At 43.0% G+C, this 22,103-nt stretch overlaps 1 protein-coding gene across 2 annotated transcripts; it reads right to left on the bottom strand.

Annotated features, from left to right (window-relative positions):
* Positions 1 to 811: 811 nt before the first annotated feature.
* On the bottom strand, positions 812 to 21,822 carry gtpbp3 (GTP binding protein 3, mitochondrial). Of its 2 annotated transcripts, none has more exons than XM_079652413.1 (11): positions 21,684 to 21,822; positions 20,935 to 21,206; positions 20,293 to 20,379; positions 19,440 to 19,522; positions 18,755 to 18,874; positions 10,291 to 10,363; positions 9,062 to 9,205; positions 7,635 to 7,800; positions 5,207 to 5,337; positions 4,718 to 4,904; positions 812 to 4,264 (listed from the first exon to the last, which is right to left on the bottom strand). In XM_079652413.1, exons 1-11 carry the CDS (start codon positions 21,776 to 21,778, stop codon positions 4,033 to 4,035), a joined length of 1,590 nt encoding a protein of 529 aa, XP_079508539.1. In that variant the 5' UTR covers positions 21,779 to 21,822; the 3' UTR covers positions 812 to 4,032. The 2 variants fall into 2 exon arrangements, with proteins under 2 accessions (XP_079508539.1, XP_079508540.1); XM_079652414.1 differs by having other exon boundaries at positions 20,935 to 21,203; positions 21,684 to 21,808.
* Between the last annotated feature and the right edge of the window lie 281 nt (positions 21,823 to 22,103).

A 22,103-nucleotide genomic window follows, 5' to 3' on the forward strand; every position in this document is an offset into this window, starting at 1 on the left:
GCAGACCGGACGACAATACATACAGAGACAGTCATAAATACATCATCATATCAGGGACTCGCTAGCAGTCGTAAAGATTTAGGGGCCAGAAATCGGAAGGAAGAGATTTAGCATGAATAGGTCAGTTAGTTTTCAACTTCTTACTCAGTAAAATTGAGTAATAAATGAATTAATAGCAATTTTAAGGAATTTAACGAGTTCACTACAGTAGCTGTTATAGGAACTGTTCTAAAGCTTTACTACTTCCTTTTCCTTTCATAAGAACGATGAGCCGTGTGACTCCCTGCTGTTTCTGCATCCGTTTCCCCCCCTCAATCCTCCCTTTGAACGATTGGCTTACCTGCTGAAACCCAGAGCAACAGTTACATTTTGTCATCATGTCAAATTCTATACGTTCTTTGATTACTTTTTTATTGACATACCATATGACTTTTTTATTTTTCTATATTTTACGAATATGAAACGTCTAGACTACTTGACCCGGTGCCTAACAATCTAAGTAGATTGTTAAAACTACACTTGACATGTACAATAGGGAACATATCTTTGAATGTTCCTTCTTCTTTGAATTTCAAAATTATATAAATATTCTTTTGAAAATTCAGCTGTGTTCTTATTGAAAGTCAATCATTTATTTTCAATAATTATCTTACTCAAAGCTGGATGATTAGGACAAACTTATTTTAATAGAATTTCAGAGGTTTTGTTATTTAATAGGAATATATCGTTGAAAATGTATATATTTTCTATTGAAAAGTCAAATCTTTAAAAAATAGCGACTCCAAATCAATGCATCACATCGCTGGACGGGTTAGACACACCATTTTAATTGAATTTGGTACTTTTTTTTCTTCATTTTGAACAAATATTTTACACACTATGAAATGTGATGACTCATTTCTATACTTTCTTTCGATATGAGATGTGATTAGAATGGAGGTTGTGAATACATTGACAAAAAAAAAGAAGATGTATACATTTGAAATAATAGAATCTATGACTTTCATGAAGCGATTCATTTGCATTTGTTATATTTAAAAATCGTTATTGAATTTTGTTACTCATAAGGCATTTCATAATTCCTTGCTGTTCTCTTTCTGGCAAGCTTAAATCGCTCAGTTAGACTGACTGCGCTGATGGTTGAGAGTGTTGGTGAGTCAGTCTGCCTCTTGTTCTCAGGAAATCCTTTGTTTAACAAGTGTTTTGCCATGTATAGACCTGAACACACAGGCACAGTGACTCTACGTCAAATGGGTCCAGGGTGGACCTGACTGTACACAACATTGCTACGTCAACCTCACTTCTCAGGACAGCCATTAATCATAACTACAGGAAGCTGACAGACAGAAAGCTTACAGTACCGCTGCTGAGTGGGCTGTGAACCAGGTCATGACATAAACATTTCCATAATAAGAAAAGAGTGGAATAAGTGATTAGCGTCAATAAAAATGTTTTCCATGTATTTAACTCACTTCAGTTGCATTATATAATTAACCAATTTACGCTGTGATTTTTTACTTTTGCCTGTGGTCTGTCTATTCACCATTGGTCTAGACCTGAAATATCCCAACAACTATTACAAGGAATTCTATGTAATGGTGGTTTTAAGTTAAAGGTTTTAACAACTAAAGCATGAAATGTGTTACAAACATGAATCCTAATCACTCTTCTGATTTCTCCTTTAGCGCCATCCAGTATCCAGTAAAGAATATTTATATGTATTAGATGAAATTTAGCCAAATCTGGCTGTTACATCTTATTCAAGGTATGTTTTCATTTGAATTATCTTAATTCTTTTAATTATGTGTTTTATATTGCTTTGTGTTTATATTTTCTTCCCTCAACATCTTTTTACATATGGTAAGCCAAATGGCTGCTTGTGGTAAGATGATTATTACATGCTGATGTTAAGCAACTTTAATATTTATATCCATATGCTAACTTAAAGGGGACCTATCATGCAAAATGCACTTTTGTACGTCTTTTATAATTGAATATGTGTCCCCGTTGTGTCAGGGAACTCACCAAGTGTCAGAAAACAAAACCGTCTCTCTTTTCCTCCATACCCAAATCTCAAAAAAAGGACGAGGAGCTCCGCCTATATGGCCAACTCTACACCTATCAGGGGAATGAGAGGTTGCCGTAGCATGGTAACAACATGGTAACATGACGCTCGTAACACGGCCCCCTCCTTTGCAGGGGGGCGTGGTCAGCTGCAGCGCATGCAAAGACAAGGTGGAGGAGAGGAAAATAGAGCGAAATGAGGCATGGCTAAAATGCATGATCTGTTTGGTATTTTGAAAAAAAAACCCGTATGAATCATAGACTGTATATATAAAGGTATAAATATGCCTTATATAGGTATGGCCCTACAATATATTATTCAAATATAGCATGATAGGTCACCTTTAATTAACTGTGTTTTGTTAGGCAATTAAAATGTTCTGAGTAGCTCATACACAAAGTAGAGTTGAGGCGGGTCCTTATTGTCGGAGTGTCATTAGGTTTGTAGTATTGGACAACTGGACGGTTGTGATGTGCATATCATCATCCGTAGTATATATAATGGCAACCCGTTCAATACTTAAAAATCATAAAATTGACTCAACAAAGCCTTTATGAGACATCCTCTGGGGACCATGACTGTTAAAAAAATTCCTGGCATTCCATATAATATTGTTAATACATTTCAAAACTTAAAGTTGTAGACCAATCGCAATCATTTTCTGAAAATAAGGTATCAAAATAAGTATTGTTTCGGTATGGAAATACAGTAGAAACCCAAGGTATTGGTAAACACATTTTTTCACATCTGTGGTAAAGAAATGTCACACAGGCACGACTTCAAAGACAAACCAGGCTCCACAATTTACTGCCTTTAATTTGTACGACAGCAAGTCCTGCTTTTAGCTTCAACTCCCCCGGTGTGGTGATTAATCAGGGGGAACATGAAAGAGGACCAAAAGGCTGACAGGACAGTGCGGGAAGAGGAAAGGTCAGGTAGCCGAGACAAAGTGGAGAGAGACAAAAATTTGCGAGACGGGTAGCCATGCTGAAGTACAGCAGGGCAACTGTCGTCAGAGAAGAAACCGCCTGGGGAAGAAGGGTGAGAAGTTCAACGAGGAAACACAAATATTTGATGGGGCTCAGATTGACAGGGGAACAAAGGGCACCAAAAGCATTGCCTCCAAAAACGTCCCCTTTCCACAGAGCAGAGAGGGGAGCGGGGCCACTCCGACCCAAATGCTGTATACATTATGATGTGCTTTATGTAGGATTTAGACCTCACCAATTCAATCAGTTGTTACACTACATTTGTCAAAATTCTGAAATGAATGCAGGTTTAAAGATAATCTTATGTATTTAATATAAGATTTTTTCAGTTTCTCTTTTTGATTTATGAAATAAAATTTGATTTATTATTATCCCCCTACTACACATCAAGACCCAATGTGACATGTGTTTATTTTGTATGAAATAACTGCTGTCCAAATCTTAAATAGCCTTACTAATTTCTTTGAAAATGAAATAAACTTTAAAAAGTAAATAAATAACAAACAGTACATTTTAATTGTTAGAATGCCTCCCCCCACCCCAACCAAAAGAAAAATAAATGCATTGTCCTGCAGTTCAAGTAAACATCCACAGTTTGAGTCCATGACCTCTCACAGGTCTGCAGCGGGCTTGTTTTACTGTAAGAATCTTGGCTGTAATGTTGCGGCCCAAGAGCCCAATGTTCACCTATCAAAGGCTTTCAAGAACTAATTTTACATTATGACTCAAGACTTGCCAAACACTTGTCCAGCACATGGGGCCTCAGAGGCACCTGTCATCACGTTAAAGCTATTTCAGTCTTTTGCAGAGCATTAACATAAAACAAAGATGTCTGTGTCTTGGGAGCAAAATGACCCTTTGACTCTTAACACTTTTACTTTGTCTCAAAGCCTGGCAAAATGCCGCTGCTCTTTGTATCTTGTTTTCTTTACTGTTACTCTGGGACTATGCAAGAATGCAGCCCTGACACTCGTCTGCTCATTTTCCAATGCAGAAGTCTTTGAAGATGATATCTAGGATCTCCTCTGCCCCGACACGTCCAGTGATCCGGCCCAGGCTGGTGAGAGCCAGGCGGACACCTTCGGCTGCTAGAGCCAGGTCCAGATCCCGGTATTGCTGGTACTGAGCCATGGCCGCAAAACACTGCTGCAGGTGGGCCCTGTGGCGGGCCTGGGTCAAGGTGGGGGCACCAGACAGAGGGTCGCCACACCTACAGAGGAAGTCAGAATCAAAATGATACAGACACTTATTTTTTTGTATTTCAGAAAGGAAGTAAACCATTTGCAGCACAAATATTCCGCATTTTTTGACTTGTCTGACTGAATGTCTGACAAGAGTCTAGGGACCCTTGTGGTAGTTTCAAGATACACTGCAGCTGAAGCAGTTTAAACCTATATTCCTCACAAAACTAGTTGTTGCTCGCAATTAAACCTTTAAAACTGTAAACAATCAATGCTTAAAACATACAAACTGTGCAAAACACATGTGAGTTAGATGCAATCCTTTTCACAACTGGACAAAAGTAATTTGAGGTTGTCAAAATCAATAACATGTACAAGTTCTGTACAATACAGTACATTTTGATATGCATAAGATAAAACAATATTAAAACGAGACATCCTGACTTTGCTCTGCCAACATATTATAAATTGAAGCTACTCACAGAGTTTTAACACTGCTGTGCAGCACTGTGAGGAAGTCGTGCACTCCTTCCTTAGTATGGCAGGAGATCAGACAGACAGGAGGGAATCCAGAGACTCGTCTCAGCTCCCCGTCGAGCTCAAGCCTCTGCTCCTCAGGCAGCAGGTCCATTTTGTTCAGCACCAGGAGCAACCTGTCTGCAGGAAACACTGTGGCAAGAAAGGAAGGCAGAAAAAATGTTGATCAATCACCATTGACTCAATTTGTACTGTATAGGCATAGAGACTTATATTTGATCGCTCTTGATGACACAAAACTCTCCTTCCAACCAGTACTCCCTGGAATACTGTAAGTAGTCCTTGAATCAACCGCTAGTATCATTTAATAATGCAAGATGGACCTGTTAGCGAGCAACTTGTGTCACAATACATTACATTCTGTACAATACTGATTTGGAGAGCAAACACCCTATGAAGTTTGATGGGGAACATTTGTGTTCCAGATATCTTACCTGTCTCAGGCTGCTCCTGGGGGGGCAGGACACTCCTGAGGTGCTCCTGGAGGAAGGCTGCAGCCTGCTGGGCACCAGAGGGGAGATCAGCACAATCCGCTACCACCAGCGTCAGATCGGCCTGCTCCACTCTGGTGGAAAGAAAGCAACCTCAACATTTGACCTGGAAACATTACTAGTAACTGCACTTCTCCAGAGACTGAAATGATAAGATAAGATATTAGACCAAATAACTTAAATACTTATTACTGTCTATATGATGACACACTGGTAACAGTTTCCTAAACTCGTTTGACTCTTCTGGGTAGACCACATGGTAAATTAACTTCTGTATTGACTAAATGGACTTGGAAATGGATTTCAAATAGTGCTTTATCCAGTCTTTATGACTCCTTAAAGCGCTTTAACATAAACAGCCTTCACCCATTTACACACATTCATACAGAGGCAGGGACTAGCATGTAAGATGCGAGCAGCTCAAGGAAGCTAACCAGCGTTGGCCATGCCATAAGGAGCAACTCGGGGATAGGGTGGATGTGGCTCAGTGGTTTAGTGCGCTGATCTTCGGAGCACTGGTTAAATTCCCCCTGCAGTCAGCATGCCGTTGTGTCCCTGGGCAAGAAACTTCACCCCAAATCGCTCCTGTGGGGATTGCCCACAGTATTGAGTGTAAGTAAGTCACTTTGGGTAAAAGTCATGTATTGTAAAAAGTGTCTTGCCCGAGGTGACATTAACATGTTGACTGCAGGGTCTGGGATCGAACCCGTAACCCTCTGATTGGAAGAAGACTGCATTGCCTCACAGCCACAGTACCGGGTAGAACACATTTTAGATTGTGGAATACTTTTATATAATATACTAATGAGCCTATCCATGCAGCTGCAGCTAAGGGTTGTACGCAGCTGACACGTCAGAGCAGAGGCCTGTTGTTCTGTTTCAGAGAACATTACAGTATGTCCCACGAAGACTGTGATTTGGCAGTTTTGTAATGGTATTCGGTTGACCCTCCTGCACTTGGTCCCACTGTGAGGTCAGCAGCACCAGCGGATGGTGTTCTTACCCCTTCCTTCCTGTAGTGACCCAGGTCCCGAGCCTCTGACCTGCTCCTTACACCAGAAGTTCCCCGTAGAACACAAACTGCCCACCCTTCCTACCGAGCCACCAGCTCGCCCAAATAACTTAGACAAACAGTCAAGTGATTACGCAATATTTGACCTGAAAATTGTAGTTATGCAGTCGCATCAGAATTATCTTCGGATATGAGTCCCCAAAGAATCTTTGGATTTGGAAAATACATTATTTGATGGAATGTATGTTTAAGAGTATTTCTTATGTTGAAAAGGTGTGGCAAATCCCATTAAAATTAGCAACATACTTTATTGATATTCGTCACATGAGGTGATATGACATCTTATTGATATATTGTTCATCCCCTGCCAAGAACACAAGTATATTAGAAACTATTTTCACATTTGTCTTTTTTTTATGTATTGCCATATTTTATTCTGAATATCTGCTTTCTATAGTTCTTTATATTTAAATCAACTGTCAGGAGTGACACCAACACGCTGTATCGTTTTAATACAAACAAGTATTTAAAGCAATGCTTTTTCTAATTTAGGTTATACAGAATCTCGAAACTTTACTTTTAAATATTAATTAATTGATAAATAATGTCGGAGTGTGTTGTAACACGCTTTTTCCTCTTGCTCTTTGACAACAAAATCATACTATAAAGTCTGTGAATAAAAGCTGAATGATTAATCTTTTTTTGTGCCAGTGTTCACGTTTGTGTGCGTGCCTGTTTGCATGTTTGTATTTGATGAAGCAGTGATGACGAGTGTTATAAGTACTGCTATTCTTCGCTGGTGTAAACAGTGGAAGCGGCCGTTAGTAAAATGCCATATACAGTATGTTCATTCTCTACACCGTGCATAAAGAACCTGTTGATGGTGAATACTCCTAGAAAAGGAAAGGAGCCTCTTCATTACGCAACCTCCTGGGAGTGTTTTTCCTAGGTATTTATATCTGTGGCTCTGCAATAATATAAACTATGGATGTGACAAATGTAGACAAAAGGTACACATTACGAAAATATAGCATGATGTACAGAGGAAAAGCAATGACTTATTTCTTCCTCTCTTTGTTTTCAAGGACATATTCCATTGGTCCTCAGGCCAATCTTGATTGAGTATTATACAAACATGAGCAGTTGCTGAAGCAGCAACTCTCTGTACTGTGCGATTACACCCGACATACTCTGAGTTAAATCACTTTTTGGGATATTTAAAATAAAAGGGCTTTGTCCTCTAACTGCTCCTGGTACTAGGATGGGTTAAAAGCAGAGAACACATTTCACTGTGTGCCGTGTGCTCTGCATGTGTGACCATTAAAGAGGGTTTTATCCCTCCAATTATATTCTATATACCTCTCCCGAGCTCGGCGGACCCCCTCCCTCTCCACCAGGTCGGGGCTCTCCCTGAGGCCGGCGGTGTCACTCAAGAGGACCGGGAATCCCCCGATGTCCAGGGCCGTCTCCACTATGTCCCTGGTGGTGCCAGCGATGGGAGACACAATTGCTGCAGGTCTCTGGCCTGGATAAAAGAAGATTAAAGGATAAGGTTGGCAATGTTATATATTTGATCAACAAATCCCATGAAAAAACACCAAAAATAACAATGTGATTATCAAAACTGTCTGATTTCCTAACAACCCCAAATCAATTTTTGTATGCTAAAAAATTATAAATAACTCCCTTAAACAGGTGGCCACTGTCGCCTCTTATAATCAATATTTAATTTATATTAAATAGTATAGTATATAATGGTTGGCCTTTTGCCCATGTATTGTTCATTTTGTGAGTTTTTTTGACAAATCTCTATATCTATATAGTCTTTTCACAAGTTCTGTGCAAACAAGAATATATGTTGTCATCCTTTCTTTATTCGTCATTCAAGAACTTGGCTAGCATCAGCCACGTCAAATTACGCTGCCAGCTCATCAATATTTGTCTTTGCTGACTGGGTGTAAGTCTAGGTCACAGGAAGACTAATAAGAAGAGGAAATGATAACAGGAATTTATCTGAAGTTTGATAAATACGTCTATTATTCTGGTAGGAAGCTGTGAGGAGACCCTGCCAAGCCCCCTCTCTGGATAGTGTATGATTGTGATTTAAAATGATTTAAGGATACAATATCATAAATAAACATAACTTTAGACTATAAACAAGGGGCTCATTAGGTTGAAAACAAATGAGGATAAACAACCAAAGACCTGATTTAGAATGAGAAAACTGACATACTACTAATTACGTTTGCTTTTATATTATTTTCCATATTCCTATATGAGCATTGCAACACAATCTGTTGCAATTGAAAGCAGACTTTGACTGGTAACGCATGACGCACGGCCAGAATCTAATGTTTTCCAAAAAGTCATACTTTAATTCATTTTGCAAAGAGCAAGGTCTACTATTCACAGATGGTGTGGTCTAGTGATTAAATAACATTTGTGCACTATGAAGAGATAATTGTAATATGCACCACAAATTGGACCTACTTTGACCTTGCTGTCATACCACACCATTCACTAGTAGTTAGGTGATTGGGGTTTTATTATACAATAGATATTGATGCATCTCATTACTTCCTGTGCATGGAGCTCAGTATTTGTATTTTAAAAGTAAGTCCACGCTGCTTATGGTATGACAGATGTTGCCTTCTTTCCCTCTCAAATCATGGCTGACCGCAGTATGATTCATAAGTTAGGTTAGTATTTCTAAGATAGTGAGATATATTTAATGGTAATCCAACCACAAGTTGTGTGTGTGTGTGTGTGCGCACTGATTTTCTTACAGAGTGTGTTCAGAAGGCTACTTTTCCCTGCATTAGTGGCTCCTGCGATGACCACCTGGACTCCGCTGCGTAACCGCTCGCCCCTCCTCTCGTCCTTTAGGTGGCGCTCCATCTCTGCCTGCAGATCACACACCCATCGGTCCACTGTGGGGTTGACAGTGAGATAAAAACAAATGAGGGAACAGCCAGTGATGAAGGCTTCTCTACAATTTCACTTTCATGGCCTTGTGGTGAGAACTTCTCTCCTTTGAAGGAAAAAAGGCTGTCCGGTGTCTGATACCGTTTTTCTGGACGATAAAAATGGGTCATGGACCGATCCCTTTCCACCTGTGACTAAGGCGGAAAAATGCTTTTGACAAACAAATCTATCAACAACAGCTGCTCCTAAACAGGAAAATCTAGACTGACCACACATTAATTCATCCAACTTCGCATTTAAATAAAACGTAAAAAAACATCAGATACAATATTAAATGGGATGTGAATGAGAGTGTTTCTATGTTTTCTATTTTTGGGGAAAGAGTCTATTATTATAGTCATTTTTTTAGGCGTGAACCCACATTCCTTTCCTCCAGAATAAACAATCATTCCCAGGTTTTATTGTGTCATAACTTCACAACATCTGAGGCTTCTGAAGAGCCCTGTCAGTGCCAGACGGCAGGCGACAGACTCAGGGGGAACATCCCTTTTGCACACACACACACACACACACACACACACACACACACACACACACACACACACACACACACACACACACACACACACACACACACACACACACACACACACACACACACACACACACACACACACACACACACACACACACACACACACACACACACACACACACACACACACACACACACACACACACACACACACACACACACGGGAAACCTGGTCACAGAGAGAACAGTACGTTGCTGTCTGCATTATTCCTGTGAGCAACATATCAGGTTAGCTTTGAAGGCAAGACTAATGCCTCTACTGTCCCCCCTGGCCTTCTCTCCACACTTCCTCAAAGGAAATCGTCTTCTAAACAGTTTGATGTCTATGGCTTCTCCCCACAGTGCAGCAAACACCCACGATGGCCAGCTGAAGATCCAAACAGGAAAGCCAGTCAAACTCCAATCTCCTTAGAGAGAAACAGAGCCCTCTAAAAGCCTAAGGAAATGATTGTTCTGTCATGTTTTTCCAGTAAAGAGCACAAAGTGTACACATACCTTGGTTTAAGACCCCGTCCTCAATTAGCTCGTCTTCACTGAAGTCTATGAAGGCCTCAACGTGAGCCAGACACTGGGTGACACACAAAGCAGACAAGAGAGAGAGGAAGAGGATTGAATCAGATTATAGAATTAACACATTCAACTCTAAAACAGTTATATCATTATTTTCATACTTTAAGTGCATGTTGAAATGTTGAAGCAGAGAAAATGTGAGTGACAGGTAACAGGCAGTACAGTTAATCAGCAGTAGGCGGCAGCTCCCACCCAGGCTCTTAATGCAGAGCTGTTCACTGCTATCAAGGTTGGTTAAATGCAAAGTCTAAATGTCACTGTGTGTTCTGTGTACATTCATGACAATGAAAAGTTGATTTGATTAATCCTGCTGGTGCCACAGCTCACATCTATTCCTGGGGCACCTGTGATACAAGGACAGTGATGAAGAAAAGCTACTTTGATTAGAGTATCGTTACATCTAACAATTATGTTCGATAATGGTTGACCTTTTGTAAAAAAAAAAGATTATTGTTTAATTATTCATTCATTACAATTTGTAAAAAATGGCAACCATTTATATCCCAGAATCCTAGATGACAATAGACCTAAAGGCAAAGTGCTTCCATACATTCATACTTTGCATGTAAACAAACATTTGAAATTCCTTCAAAATACTAAGAATACAAACAAGGGAAAGTTCCAGTTTTTCCTCCACAGCACAGATCACTATCTTGATCGACGTGTGGAACCTAAAGACAATAGCAGTATAGCTGCACAAAAACAGGAAGCATCATATTCCCATACTTTAATCCATTTAAAAAGTGGGAAGCCAACAGTTTAAAAAAACGACATTGTTTGGGGGGTTTGTCCCCGCAGATGGTATAAGTCTCATTACCAAGATTCCCAGAAATGTGAGCCCAAACACAGGGACGCTCAAATAGCTTTTAGGAAACATCCTGAGATAAGGAACTTTACAGAGTTTCTCAAGGGAGACCACCTGGACCGGTTATTAAGATCTGGTGCCAAATCGTTGAAAGATCCCTGGTCTGATTCTTCCAAACAGTTCACACAAGAAGGAGGGTTTGGCCTGCATCCACTGTGGTGAAATGTTCATCAGCAGTCAGTGACCTGCTGCTCTGAACCGCCTCAAAGGACGTATGAGGAAAACTGATACTCTGATTAGAAGTAAACAAGACAGACATAAGAACATATATGCCACATTATCAGGGGAACAGGCTTTTTGGAAAAAACAACAATACAAGTGTTGTTACAAACAAGTAAAGAGGCCTAAGGTTTTAGACGACTGCAAAGCAAAAATGTTGCTGTATTCTCCCACAGAAAAGTGAAGTTTCAACTGCACAAAGTTTCTTAACTTTTTGGAAAGTTGGCTCGAATATAAATTGGTGTAGGACAACCATGTGTAGTAGTGGGACTCACAAAACACTTTACTGACACATCACTTACCTACTCACTAACATTGTACTAAAAATCCCCAAAACATAAACCTAGGCACAAAAAAACAAACTGAATATTGTTAGGTACATTTAAAATGTATGAATAGGATTCATTTAAATGTGTACTGAACAACTCTAACCATGTCTTCATATCTGATTAAAAATAATTAGACGAAAGCTGCATAGATTATTCACCATCAGCTAGGTCACTAACCCCTAATGTGAATTGTACATTCACCTTCATTTCTCCACTCTAATCATAATGTAATTTATCTTAACTTCCAGACTGACTCAGCCTTCTGACCCTTATCTATACTAACAGTATACACTTGAGGATACTGTATTGATAAGAAACACAATACTGCTGCTCAGAATATATAAATGTTTGGATTGTGTGCCTGTCCTAAAACAAACAGTTGCTTTGTCTGGAATAATTCACAATAAATAAGGTTCATTGAAAAGTTCCGTTCTTAGAAAGTCAACATTGAAAATTAGGTATCTGGACTTGAACTCTTATTAGTGGCTTTCGACGGGAAACAACGTCATGAGATCTGACTCAGTTCTGGTGCCAAAACAGAGCGGAGGACCTGATCCCTTCAGGCCCTTTGGCCATCATAAAGTAAGAATAACAATAACAACGGAATATGAGTTGTGTTTATACATTGGGGAATGGATCCTTCAGTAGACTATTCCTACTTTTCTGTTAATCAGATATTATGGTCTGCCGGAGATCCTACGCAAGGCGGCCGCCTGCAGAGATCTCCCCGTTCCCCTAGCTCAGGAGAGGTGTGCTCCGGACGACATGACCGGAGTTTTTTCGCGGGCAGACGGTCAGGACTCAGAGTGAGCCGATCTGGCCACGCTTCCCGGCCATCAGGAGGTTCCAGGAGGGGGCGGCGGCGAACCCGAGGACCCTGAAGGCTCCGGTGGCCACATTTGTTCCCCTCACCAAGGTGGAGGGGTTCACAGATGCTGACGGAGTTTTTGGGGTAAGACAGGCCAACATAATCGCCGGACGGCGCCTTACGTTGAGCTCCCCCAGAGGCCAGTATGTCGCCCGCCAGGCCGACCGGGTGCACCAGTGTGCCTTTCAGGCGTCGGTGAATAACATCGCGCTGCTCTCCAACTCGGTGGTGACGGTGACACTGGTAGAGCGGTCCACCACCTTGGCCGCAGACGAGCAGAGGAAATCAGCAAGGCGGCCAGCACGGCGCTCACTCTGTGCGTGTCCGTCGCTGTCTCCCAGACGAGGATTTCCACGTGGGTGACACAGATCCAGCGCCACCTCTGGCTGCAGCAGGCGTCTGTTACGGAGACGGCCAGAAAAGTGCTACTGGACGTTCCAATCAGCCCGTACGGGCTGTCCGGAACCCAGTTCCACGCCATGGTGGAGTCCATGAAGACGGCCACGGAACAGGCGGACGACATTCGCCAGCATGTCAGCTGGCTCCAGCCTGCTGAGCGCCCACAGCGGCACCAACGCCCGCAGCAGCCGCGGCGTCTACGCCGGCCACAGGAGGCCGCAAGCGGAGAGACGCCCACAGCAACCGCCTCGGCGTCAGACTCGCCCTTCGGCGGCTGCAGGGGCTCCGTCCCGCGTCTCCGCTCCCCCAGAGACAGGGTCTCCCGGCGGCGAGTCAAAGGGGAGTGAGGCTCTCCCGCTCTTGGTCTGCTTCGCGAGAGCCTCCGAGGAAGCAGAGCCGGTAATTAAGCCGGCTGCCACTAATCTGTTGATTAAGTAGACAGCAGGGCTCGCTGCAGAAGCCTGCCGGTTTTAACCTCGGTTAATAACCTGCAGAGCTAGCGGCATTCCTCTGTCCGAGATACGCCTCCTACACACGGTAATAATAAACCCATGAGCGCCGTTATAACGCCTCGTGTGGAAAGCACTGCACACACCTCCATCCATCCCCTGAGCGTGTACACGCCTCATGAAATGCAGCGTGTGGAGGCTCCCTGGCGTGGCTCGTCGCCATGACGACCTCAGAACATCTCGAGCATGTGCGCCCGCTCTCAGAGTGTTTCTCAGAGTGTGTCCGATGGACAGATGGATGAGCAGGCTGATCAGGCAGAGGGTACACCCTGCAGTTTGCCTATCCCCCCCCACAGATCAATGGGATACAGGAAACACTCCTGTTATCCCAGGAACAGTCTTGCGCTCCATTCAGAGCTGCTGGAACTCCTGTTGAAATAGGATTTTTTTTTTTACTCTAATCCCTGAAAAAGACTGGGAGAATGAGACATCCTCGATCTGTCAGTATTCCACATGCTGACGATCAAACAGTTGCTGGAATGTGTTCACCAGGACGACTGGTTCACTTCCACCTGAAGGATGCATACTTCCACGTCCCATCATCCCAAAACACAGGAAATTCTTGCGTTTCTCATTTCAGGGAATATCAGAACAGACAATCGTCTGCGGTTCGGATATTTCCTGGCTCCTCACATTTTTGTGTAGAGAAGGCTGGAGCCACTACACAGAGGAGGGATGAGAGTGTGGTTTTCTCTGGACGACCTGCTATTTGCTGGCTCGACGTTACATCTCGTATCGCATCTGTCAAAGCCTGGGTTTCATAATAAATGGGAAGAAGAGCTCTCCTCTTCCCTCTCAGGCAATCGTTTATCTGGGAGTGGAATTAAACTCAGCCAGCATGAGAGCGCGGCTCTCACGGCAGCGAGTGGAGGAACTGACAGCTCTCCTCCGGCGTGTCACAACCCACACAGCCCTCTCAGTGACGCAGCTGCTCAGCGTTGGCGTCAGCTGGTCACGTGATGATACCCCTGGCCCTGGGTCTCTTCCAACAGGGGGACACTCCAGAGGCTGTTCATTCGCTGCAGAAGCCTTCTGTTTTTAACCTTTTACTCAGTTTATAAACTGCAGAGCTCGCGGCATTCCTCTGTCCCAGATATGCCTCCTACACACGGTCATAATAAACCCACGAGCACAGTTATAACGCCTCGTGTGGACAGAATGCATCCCCTGGGCGTGTACGCGCCTCATGATGAGAGACGGAGTGAAATGCAGCGTGTGGAAACTCCCTCGCAGCCCTTTCGCCTCACGGGCAGCGGCGGCGAGGGCGATGGCGTGGCTCGTCACCATGACGACCATTACGGCACATCACAGAGAAGCCTCTGCCCCCAGCAGTTCCATGGGATACAAGAAATACTCCTGTCATCCCAGGAACAGAGTCTTGCGCGGTTTTTACTCCCACTACTTTTCTAAATCTTGGAAAAGAACAGGGGAGTCGCCCCGTTGCTGCACAATCAATGTGTTGATTCGCACAGACAACAGGCCACGGCTATGGAAGCAGCCATACCTCAATCGCCAGGGAGGAGTACGATCTGCGCAGCTTCTGAACGCAGCCAGGCGGCTGCTGTTCTGGGCGCGCACACACGTTGCTCTCATCAGAGCAATATATATTCCCGGCGAATTTAACAGAGGGGCTCGCAGAGCGCAGCAGCCGTGTTATGCGAGGAGTATGGAGACTCAGACCTGTGTCACGCGCACTGGCGCCTCAGTGGGATTTGGCTTTGGTGTTACGCGCACTAAGCAAAGCCCCATTTGAACCTTTGGCCCAGGTTCCCCTTAAACTGTTATCAGCCAAAGTAGTATTACTTTTGGCTCTATCAGCGAAAAGGGTGAGTGATTTGTCTGCTCTCTCTGTGGCTCCGTCATGCCTCCGGATCCAAGGAGATGGCAGTTTTAAGCCCTAACCTGGCTTTTATGCCAAAGGTCATCACAAGCTCTTTTAGAGTCGAGAGTGATCACCTTGGATGGCTTCTTTCCCCCTCCTCACAGGTCGGAGGAAGAAGCCGTCTCATCTCCTCTGTCCTGTGCGCGTGCTGTCCTGCTATGTGGCGCGCACGGCTGCCTTGCGCCGTTCTCAGCGCCTGTTTGTGCATTATAGAGAGCGCTCGATCGGGCAGACTCTATCTGCACAACAGCTGTCTCACTGGCTGGCTCCTGCCTATATAGCCAAACTCCTCCATCGCTACACCCCAGGCAGAGCTGATCAGCTGCTGTTGATAGTGCCTAAGACCAGGCTTAAAACCCGAGGGCATCGAGCTTTCGCAGCGGCTGGCCCCAGGCTCTGGAATACTTTGCCCCTGCATGTGAGGTCGGCCCAGACCCTGTTTTTTTTTTTTAAATCAACATTTAAAACTCACTTTTTCTCTCTGGCCTTTTAGGCTTCTCTTATCAAGAATAACTTTTATCCAATGACCTTTTCCCTCTCTGTCTGTGTCTGTGTATTCTCTTGTTCCGATTAACCCAGCCAAATCTTTTTTCTTGTTTTGTATCTATATCGACGCCGGGATCCGGAGTCGAGGCTGATCCTCTTGCTGTAGTCCTGTGTCCTGGATCCTCTATCCTGAGTTCTGGATTAAGTCGTGGACTTCGGGTCGTGGCTGAACCTGTCTCTGCGGTCCTGCCTGGGTCTCGTCATGCTGCTTCCCTGATGGCTTCCACAGGATTGTAGCTGACATCTTCGTAGATTCATCTTCTTATTACAGACACATGCATTTCCTAACATTCGGTCTATATGCTGTAAAATGTATTATCTCTTTGATTTACACACGGCATCTATTGCACGTCTGTCCGTCCTGGGAGAGGGATCCCTCCTCTGTTGCTCTCCCTGAGGTTTCTCCCATTTTTCCCCTTTAAACTGTGGGCTTTCTCCGGGAGTTTTTCCTTGTACGATGTGAGGGTCTAAGGATAGAGGGTGTCGTTTTTCTCATACTGATATTCTGAATAATCTGTGCTGTTGTATTTGCTGTAAAGTGTCTCTACTGTAGGCTATTTTTATTATATGTACAGCACTTTGGCTCGGCCAAAAATGGTTTATAAATGTGCTATATAAATAAAACTTGATTTGATTTGGCTGTGTGAGGCTGTGTCACAGGCATATGTCTCCTCTGGGGTGGATCCCCCGGAGAACATCAGTGCGCACTCCACCAGAGGAATGTTCTCCTCCAAGGCTTTGTACGGAGGAATGTCAGTAGAAGACATTTGCACTGCTGCATCTTGGTCTTCCCCCTGTTCATTTATTCAATTGTATTTGAGTGATGTCTCCCATTCCTCTCTGACACACCCTGTACGGGGTGTCTTGTCAGAGTGAGTGACGTCAGGGATCCAGCTTTGCGCCTCTCTCGGCACGCGGAGAGCGGCCCTTTTCCCCTCTTATGAGAGGGATGTTCCTTTTTCCTCTAACACATTTTGTACGGAGTGTCTGGTCAGAGTGAGTGACGTCAGGGATCCAGCTGTGCGCTCTCCTGCCTGTCTGCACGCAGAGAGCTGCTGTTCCCCCTCTTTTTGTCACTGGGCAAAGTATGACCTTCTCTACATTTCACAGCGGCAGGTATGTATTGTTCCCAGCCTTCGTCTCCTCATGGAGAATATTCTTGTTATGCTATATTCCAGGGACGGTGATGCGCCATTACGCATGGCGCAATAGGCATGGGTTGTTATTGAGCAGGTGTGTCTGTGCTTCTAGTGCCGGGCGGACCCAGTGTGGCGCAGACTACATCATGCTTCACCCTTAACCCAATATCAATAGCCTTAGAGGGCGAAGCCATATACGAAATAGAACTGAAGTTACCTACTGTAACTCCAGCTTCTTTGAGTATTGGCGTAGCCCTCTAAGTGCTGGGTCCCACTGGCTCCATGAATAGCTGAAGAAATGTTGTTTTGTGTGGGAGCAGATTGTCGGGCCTCCTTCCTATTTATTCCGGAAGGGAGCCCGAGGGTGGGGCCCACCTTGCGGGTGGGCGTGGACTACAAGTGCTTCAGTGCTGCGCGGGTGCGCAGGGGGATTACCCAATAGCGATAGCCTTAGAGGGCTTCGCCAATACTCATAGAAGCGTTTCACAGATATTGTCCCAGTCCGGCCCTGTTTACACATGTACTAGTACAAATAGTGCTTTTGGTTTTCAATAATGTCCTGCAGCAACATGGAAACAGGAAGAGTGAGAGCCCAATGAATGAATCCATCAACACTGTGTTGGAAAAGCTGCAGTTTGGGTGTGCACTGTAACTACTGAGGCCTGACCTGCAGCACATGAACATGGACAAAATCTCTCCAGGGAGAACTCCAGCAGGGCGACTTGTTCCTGCTAAAACCAAAACGTCTCAACATTGGATATAACAACAGAATGTCCAAAGAGGCTATGTGCATTTGTCATTTAAAAACAAGGTACTGTTGGGTTTGAGTCAACATGAAGCAAAGAACATAAGCACAGCACATCAAGTCAACATTCAGGCCAAGAGACAAAAAGAAAGGACTTGGTGTGAGAAACAGAGATTTTAAGACTTTACCAACATCCAAACTTTCTTTCGAAAATGGAGGGTATGGTTTTTGTAGTAAAGATCAATTCAGTTCATACAACACTCCAAACATCAAGAAATCTATATTTTTGTTTTAAACAGTATGTGTGACGACCCCTGCTTCACTGCCTATGCTGGTGTGGGTGTGCCTTTGTGTGTGGGTGTGTGTGCTTCTCTCTCCCTGATAGTATCCAGGTGCAGCCTCTCTCCAGGTGCTCCCAATCTGATCAGCGCCTCCATAAAGGATCTAAGTAGGCTGCAGTGGCTCTCTCTCTGCCCGGGGAACGTAGGAGGAAGAGCAGCCCGGAACAGCTATCCTCCTGCATAGTGCTTGTTAACCCTGTTTGGTGGTCGGTTGTTTTGGGGAGTGTGAACAAACTCCTCTTTTTTCCATACTCACGTCATCGTCTCATCGCTGCGTTTGTTATGGCTGAGAGCCAAGCCGTGACAGTATGTAATAGGAAGAAAACCTCAACTTCAGGCCTTGTAGCATTGGAGACTAAGATGAATCCAAAGTGTTACAATATTGTTCAAGTCAGATTAAAAGCAAACTGCAACTGCAGTTACTGCCACAAATGCTACACCTACACCCTCAAGCCCAGAGATCCAGACATTTTGCACACCACCCTGCCTCAGTGGGATGTTGGAAACCACTGTCTAACCCACCACCGTTGTCTATCGGATCACCTACCCGTTTCAGTCTGTGGGTCCAGTCCTGATAAAGGTGTCCCAGCTCTCCTGACATCTGCCTCAGAGCCTGTCGTCTCTGAGCCTCCGTCTCAGCATGGATCAGATCTCCGAGCCCCTCCACCTGCACACAGCAATATAATAGTTATAACTGCTATACATTTTTCATTTATCTATAGCACGACCGTTTTAATTCTGACTAACTGTGAGGATTAGGAACGTTTCCATTACTTATTTTGAAGGAAGAGATTCATTTGATTATATAAGTCAGTCTTTTTATTAAATCAACTTTACAGTCTTGACTAGAACTTGTAATTGTTAACGTTCTGTGCGGCAAGCACATCATTTTTTGACTACAGGACAATTGTTGAAAGGCCTGTGTCAATAAATAATATAGATTGAATAAATAATAAACTGTATTAAAAAGTTAAAAACTGTAAACATATTGTCCAGAGCTCACAGTATAGCTGTATACTTAGAGAATAGAACATCACCATCTACGGAATCCATTATTAGATAGCCAATTGAAAAACTTAATATTTTCATTGTTGATATGCTTACACTTGAAATCCCTGTTCATTGTTTAACCTCTTTCTTCCACATTTACCTTTTAAAATACTCTGAAAGGCTCTTGGTATGCCATCTGCAGAGACCTGTCTCTTTGTTTTTACATTCTCTTCTTGACCTACCTCTGTTAAATCCAGTTTCCCTGCTTGAAAGGCCCTCCGTGTGAACTCTCCAGCTTCAGCAGGCCTCATGCCAGGCACGCTTCCTGAGAAACACACACACACGCACACAAACCAACAAACACAAACACACACAGCATGGAGAAACATGGAGAAATGCATGAGGCACGGGTCGGGCATGAATGATGCACACAACACACACACATGCCCAAACAGGGGGGGGATTAACCGCAGGGTCTGTGTCACTCAGGGTTCACTTGGAATGAAAACAGGCACAACTGTGCAGGTTAAAAAGGTTACGTTTTCATTATTTTCACAACCATTGTTCAAATCTCATCAGGAGGAAACTGCGTAGAACCCACATCGTTTGGCAAAATCAAGGTCATTATGACCAACATTGTCACTACTTTTTTTTGTTATGGTTATGATATCAACTTCAAGTAAAACACTAATGTATTCCTGATAATTGAAAATCTTGCAAGGTAAGAATATTTCATTTAAATGTCTAATTTATACAATACTGCCACCTTAAAGGCCATTTGGAGAACTGCAGTAAAATATTACTTTTCAGTCATAGAGGGATTGTCACGCTTTTCAAGACACATATTATAAGTATCTTAGAAATAGGAAGTCATGTTTCAGTTTTCCCTTTTAAGTCAAAGTGATGGACAGTCACATGAGTCAACCAGTTATTGGGTTAATACTTCTTGTAAAACTCACAGCTTGGAACGTCAGGACTGTGAGGACAACCATACCTTTTACACATTGCTAAGAAACAGTGCATCATATGGCACTGTACGTGTTGTAAAGCATTATATGAAGTTGAATAATATTATGTTATACTCATAAGGGTTACCTAGAGCCTGTAGGACAGCAGTAATCACAGCAGGGCCGCCATGGATGTGGAACTCCACACTGTCCTCTCCTGTAAAACTGTGTGGACCTGATGACATAAAAAGAGGGAGAAAACAACAGTCTTTGGTCATTTAAATAAACAAGATGAGCAAATGTTATGAACACTTTCTTTAAACTCGGCCTGCTACAAGTGGGTGATATGACTGATATTCCAAGACTCAATACTGTTCTGAGGTTATAACAAGGGATCGGACTTGACATCAATACTTAGCAATCAAGCTGGTCTGTCATCACTTTGCACCAAAAGATACTTCATTCAATACAAGAAAGACAAAATATCTCACAAATATTTTTAATTGACCAGTCAGTCACACAGTGCTGTTGAAAATAATTAAAATAGTATTTTGCCGAATTTGTTTTTCTATTTTTTAGCCCATTTTTAAGTAATTATTTTTCCATTACTGTTACATTTAGAGTGGTATAAAAAGACCACTCTGCATTAGCATTACCATACATTGTACTGTATTAGATTTATTTGATGGGAAAGCAATCCATGGTGTGAAAAGTAGACTATATCCAAAATACAAACAGCAGAAATGTAGTTAAAAGTAATTAAATGTGTGTTTTATCAAGGGGAACATACCTGGGAACCAGAAGACAAGTCCACGATCCAGAACTTCTTTTGATATGGGGTCTCTGATGCTGCGTAACAGAGCGGTGCGTGGAGGAGGAGGGCTGCGTGAGACCCCCGCCATACATCTCAGAGCTGTGGCTGAGGCGGGACCACTGGCTCGAACCACAGCCACCCCACACCTGCCATGGCCCGATGATAAGGCAAAGATGCTCTCAGCATCTGCCAGTCCAAACGGGACTCCCTCGCAGGTGGATAAGAATCTGCAAGGTAGAGTTCCTCTGCTGATAACATGCCAATTAAAAGTTAAATGGACTGTAAAATAAATAAACAACTTTAAACTTGACAGCAAAAAACTGAATTAATAGACAAAAATATTAATTTGAAAAATCTAAGGAGTTGAAGAATAATATGAGTTAATAAAATATAAATATAGAAGACCAACATTTATTATATCTGGATGCATTTAATCAAGAGGTAAAGGGATAAATAAAAAGCATACTATCTTATTTACCAACGGATTTAAAGATGTGGAAAAAGTTTAATATGTGCTTTGAGTATAGATCTAATCTGAAAATCTATTGTTTTACTTAGTTTTTATAATCACTGGGCTGAGTGGGCTCTAGTGGGTACGGAATGAATTAAAATGTAAAGCAAATAATATATCAATATTTAAGGAAAAAACATGCAGTAGTAGCCTATGTCAACTTCTGTAAAAGTGGCGAGAATACAAAAACGGAAGGTGAATTTTGGTAACAAACCTTGTCTTTAGTGTGTGGACAGCAGCTCCCCATATCCCACGATAAATGGATGGAAGCATAACTTTAAGATGCTGATAATAAACGTGCTGTTTCATGAGGCTGGTTTAAGAATCTGACAGCATAACATGCTCTGTCCTTGACAAAATCATTGTGTTTACCTTTATGCTATTCACATAAAATGTCGGTGTATCCTGTAAATGTAACGTTAGCTGGTAAATGAAAACAATGCAATACATTTGCTGTGAAAGGCTCACTTACAAACTCTAAACCTACAAACTCAACCGTTTACATTTACCACGATGAGTCTGTTGCGCCCTCTGTTGATTGTGATTGGTCGATGTTTTCCATAACATCAGCAGATTCTAAAGTCCTATTCGTTCAGCACCTGTCAATCTTCAATAAGCCCCGCCTACTGTGCGC

This window comes from Notothenia rossii (assembly GCF_949606895.1).
Source record: "Notothenia rossii genome assembly, chromosome: 1".
NCBI lineage: Eukaryota > Metazoa > Chordata > Actinopteri > Perciformes > Nototheniidae > Notothenia > Notothenia rossii.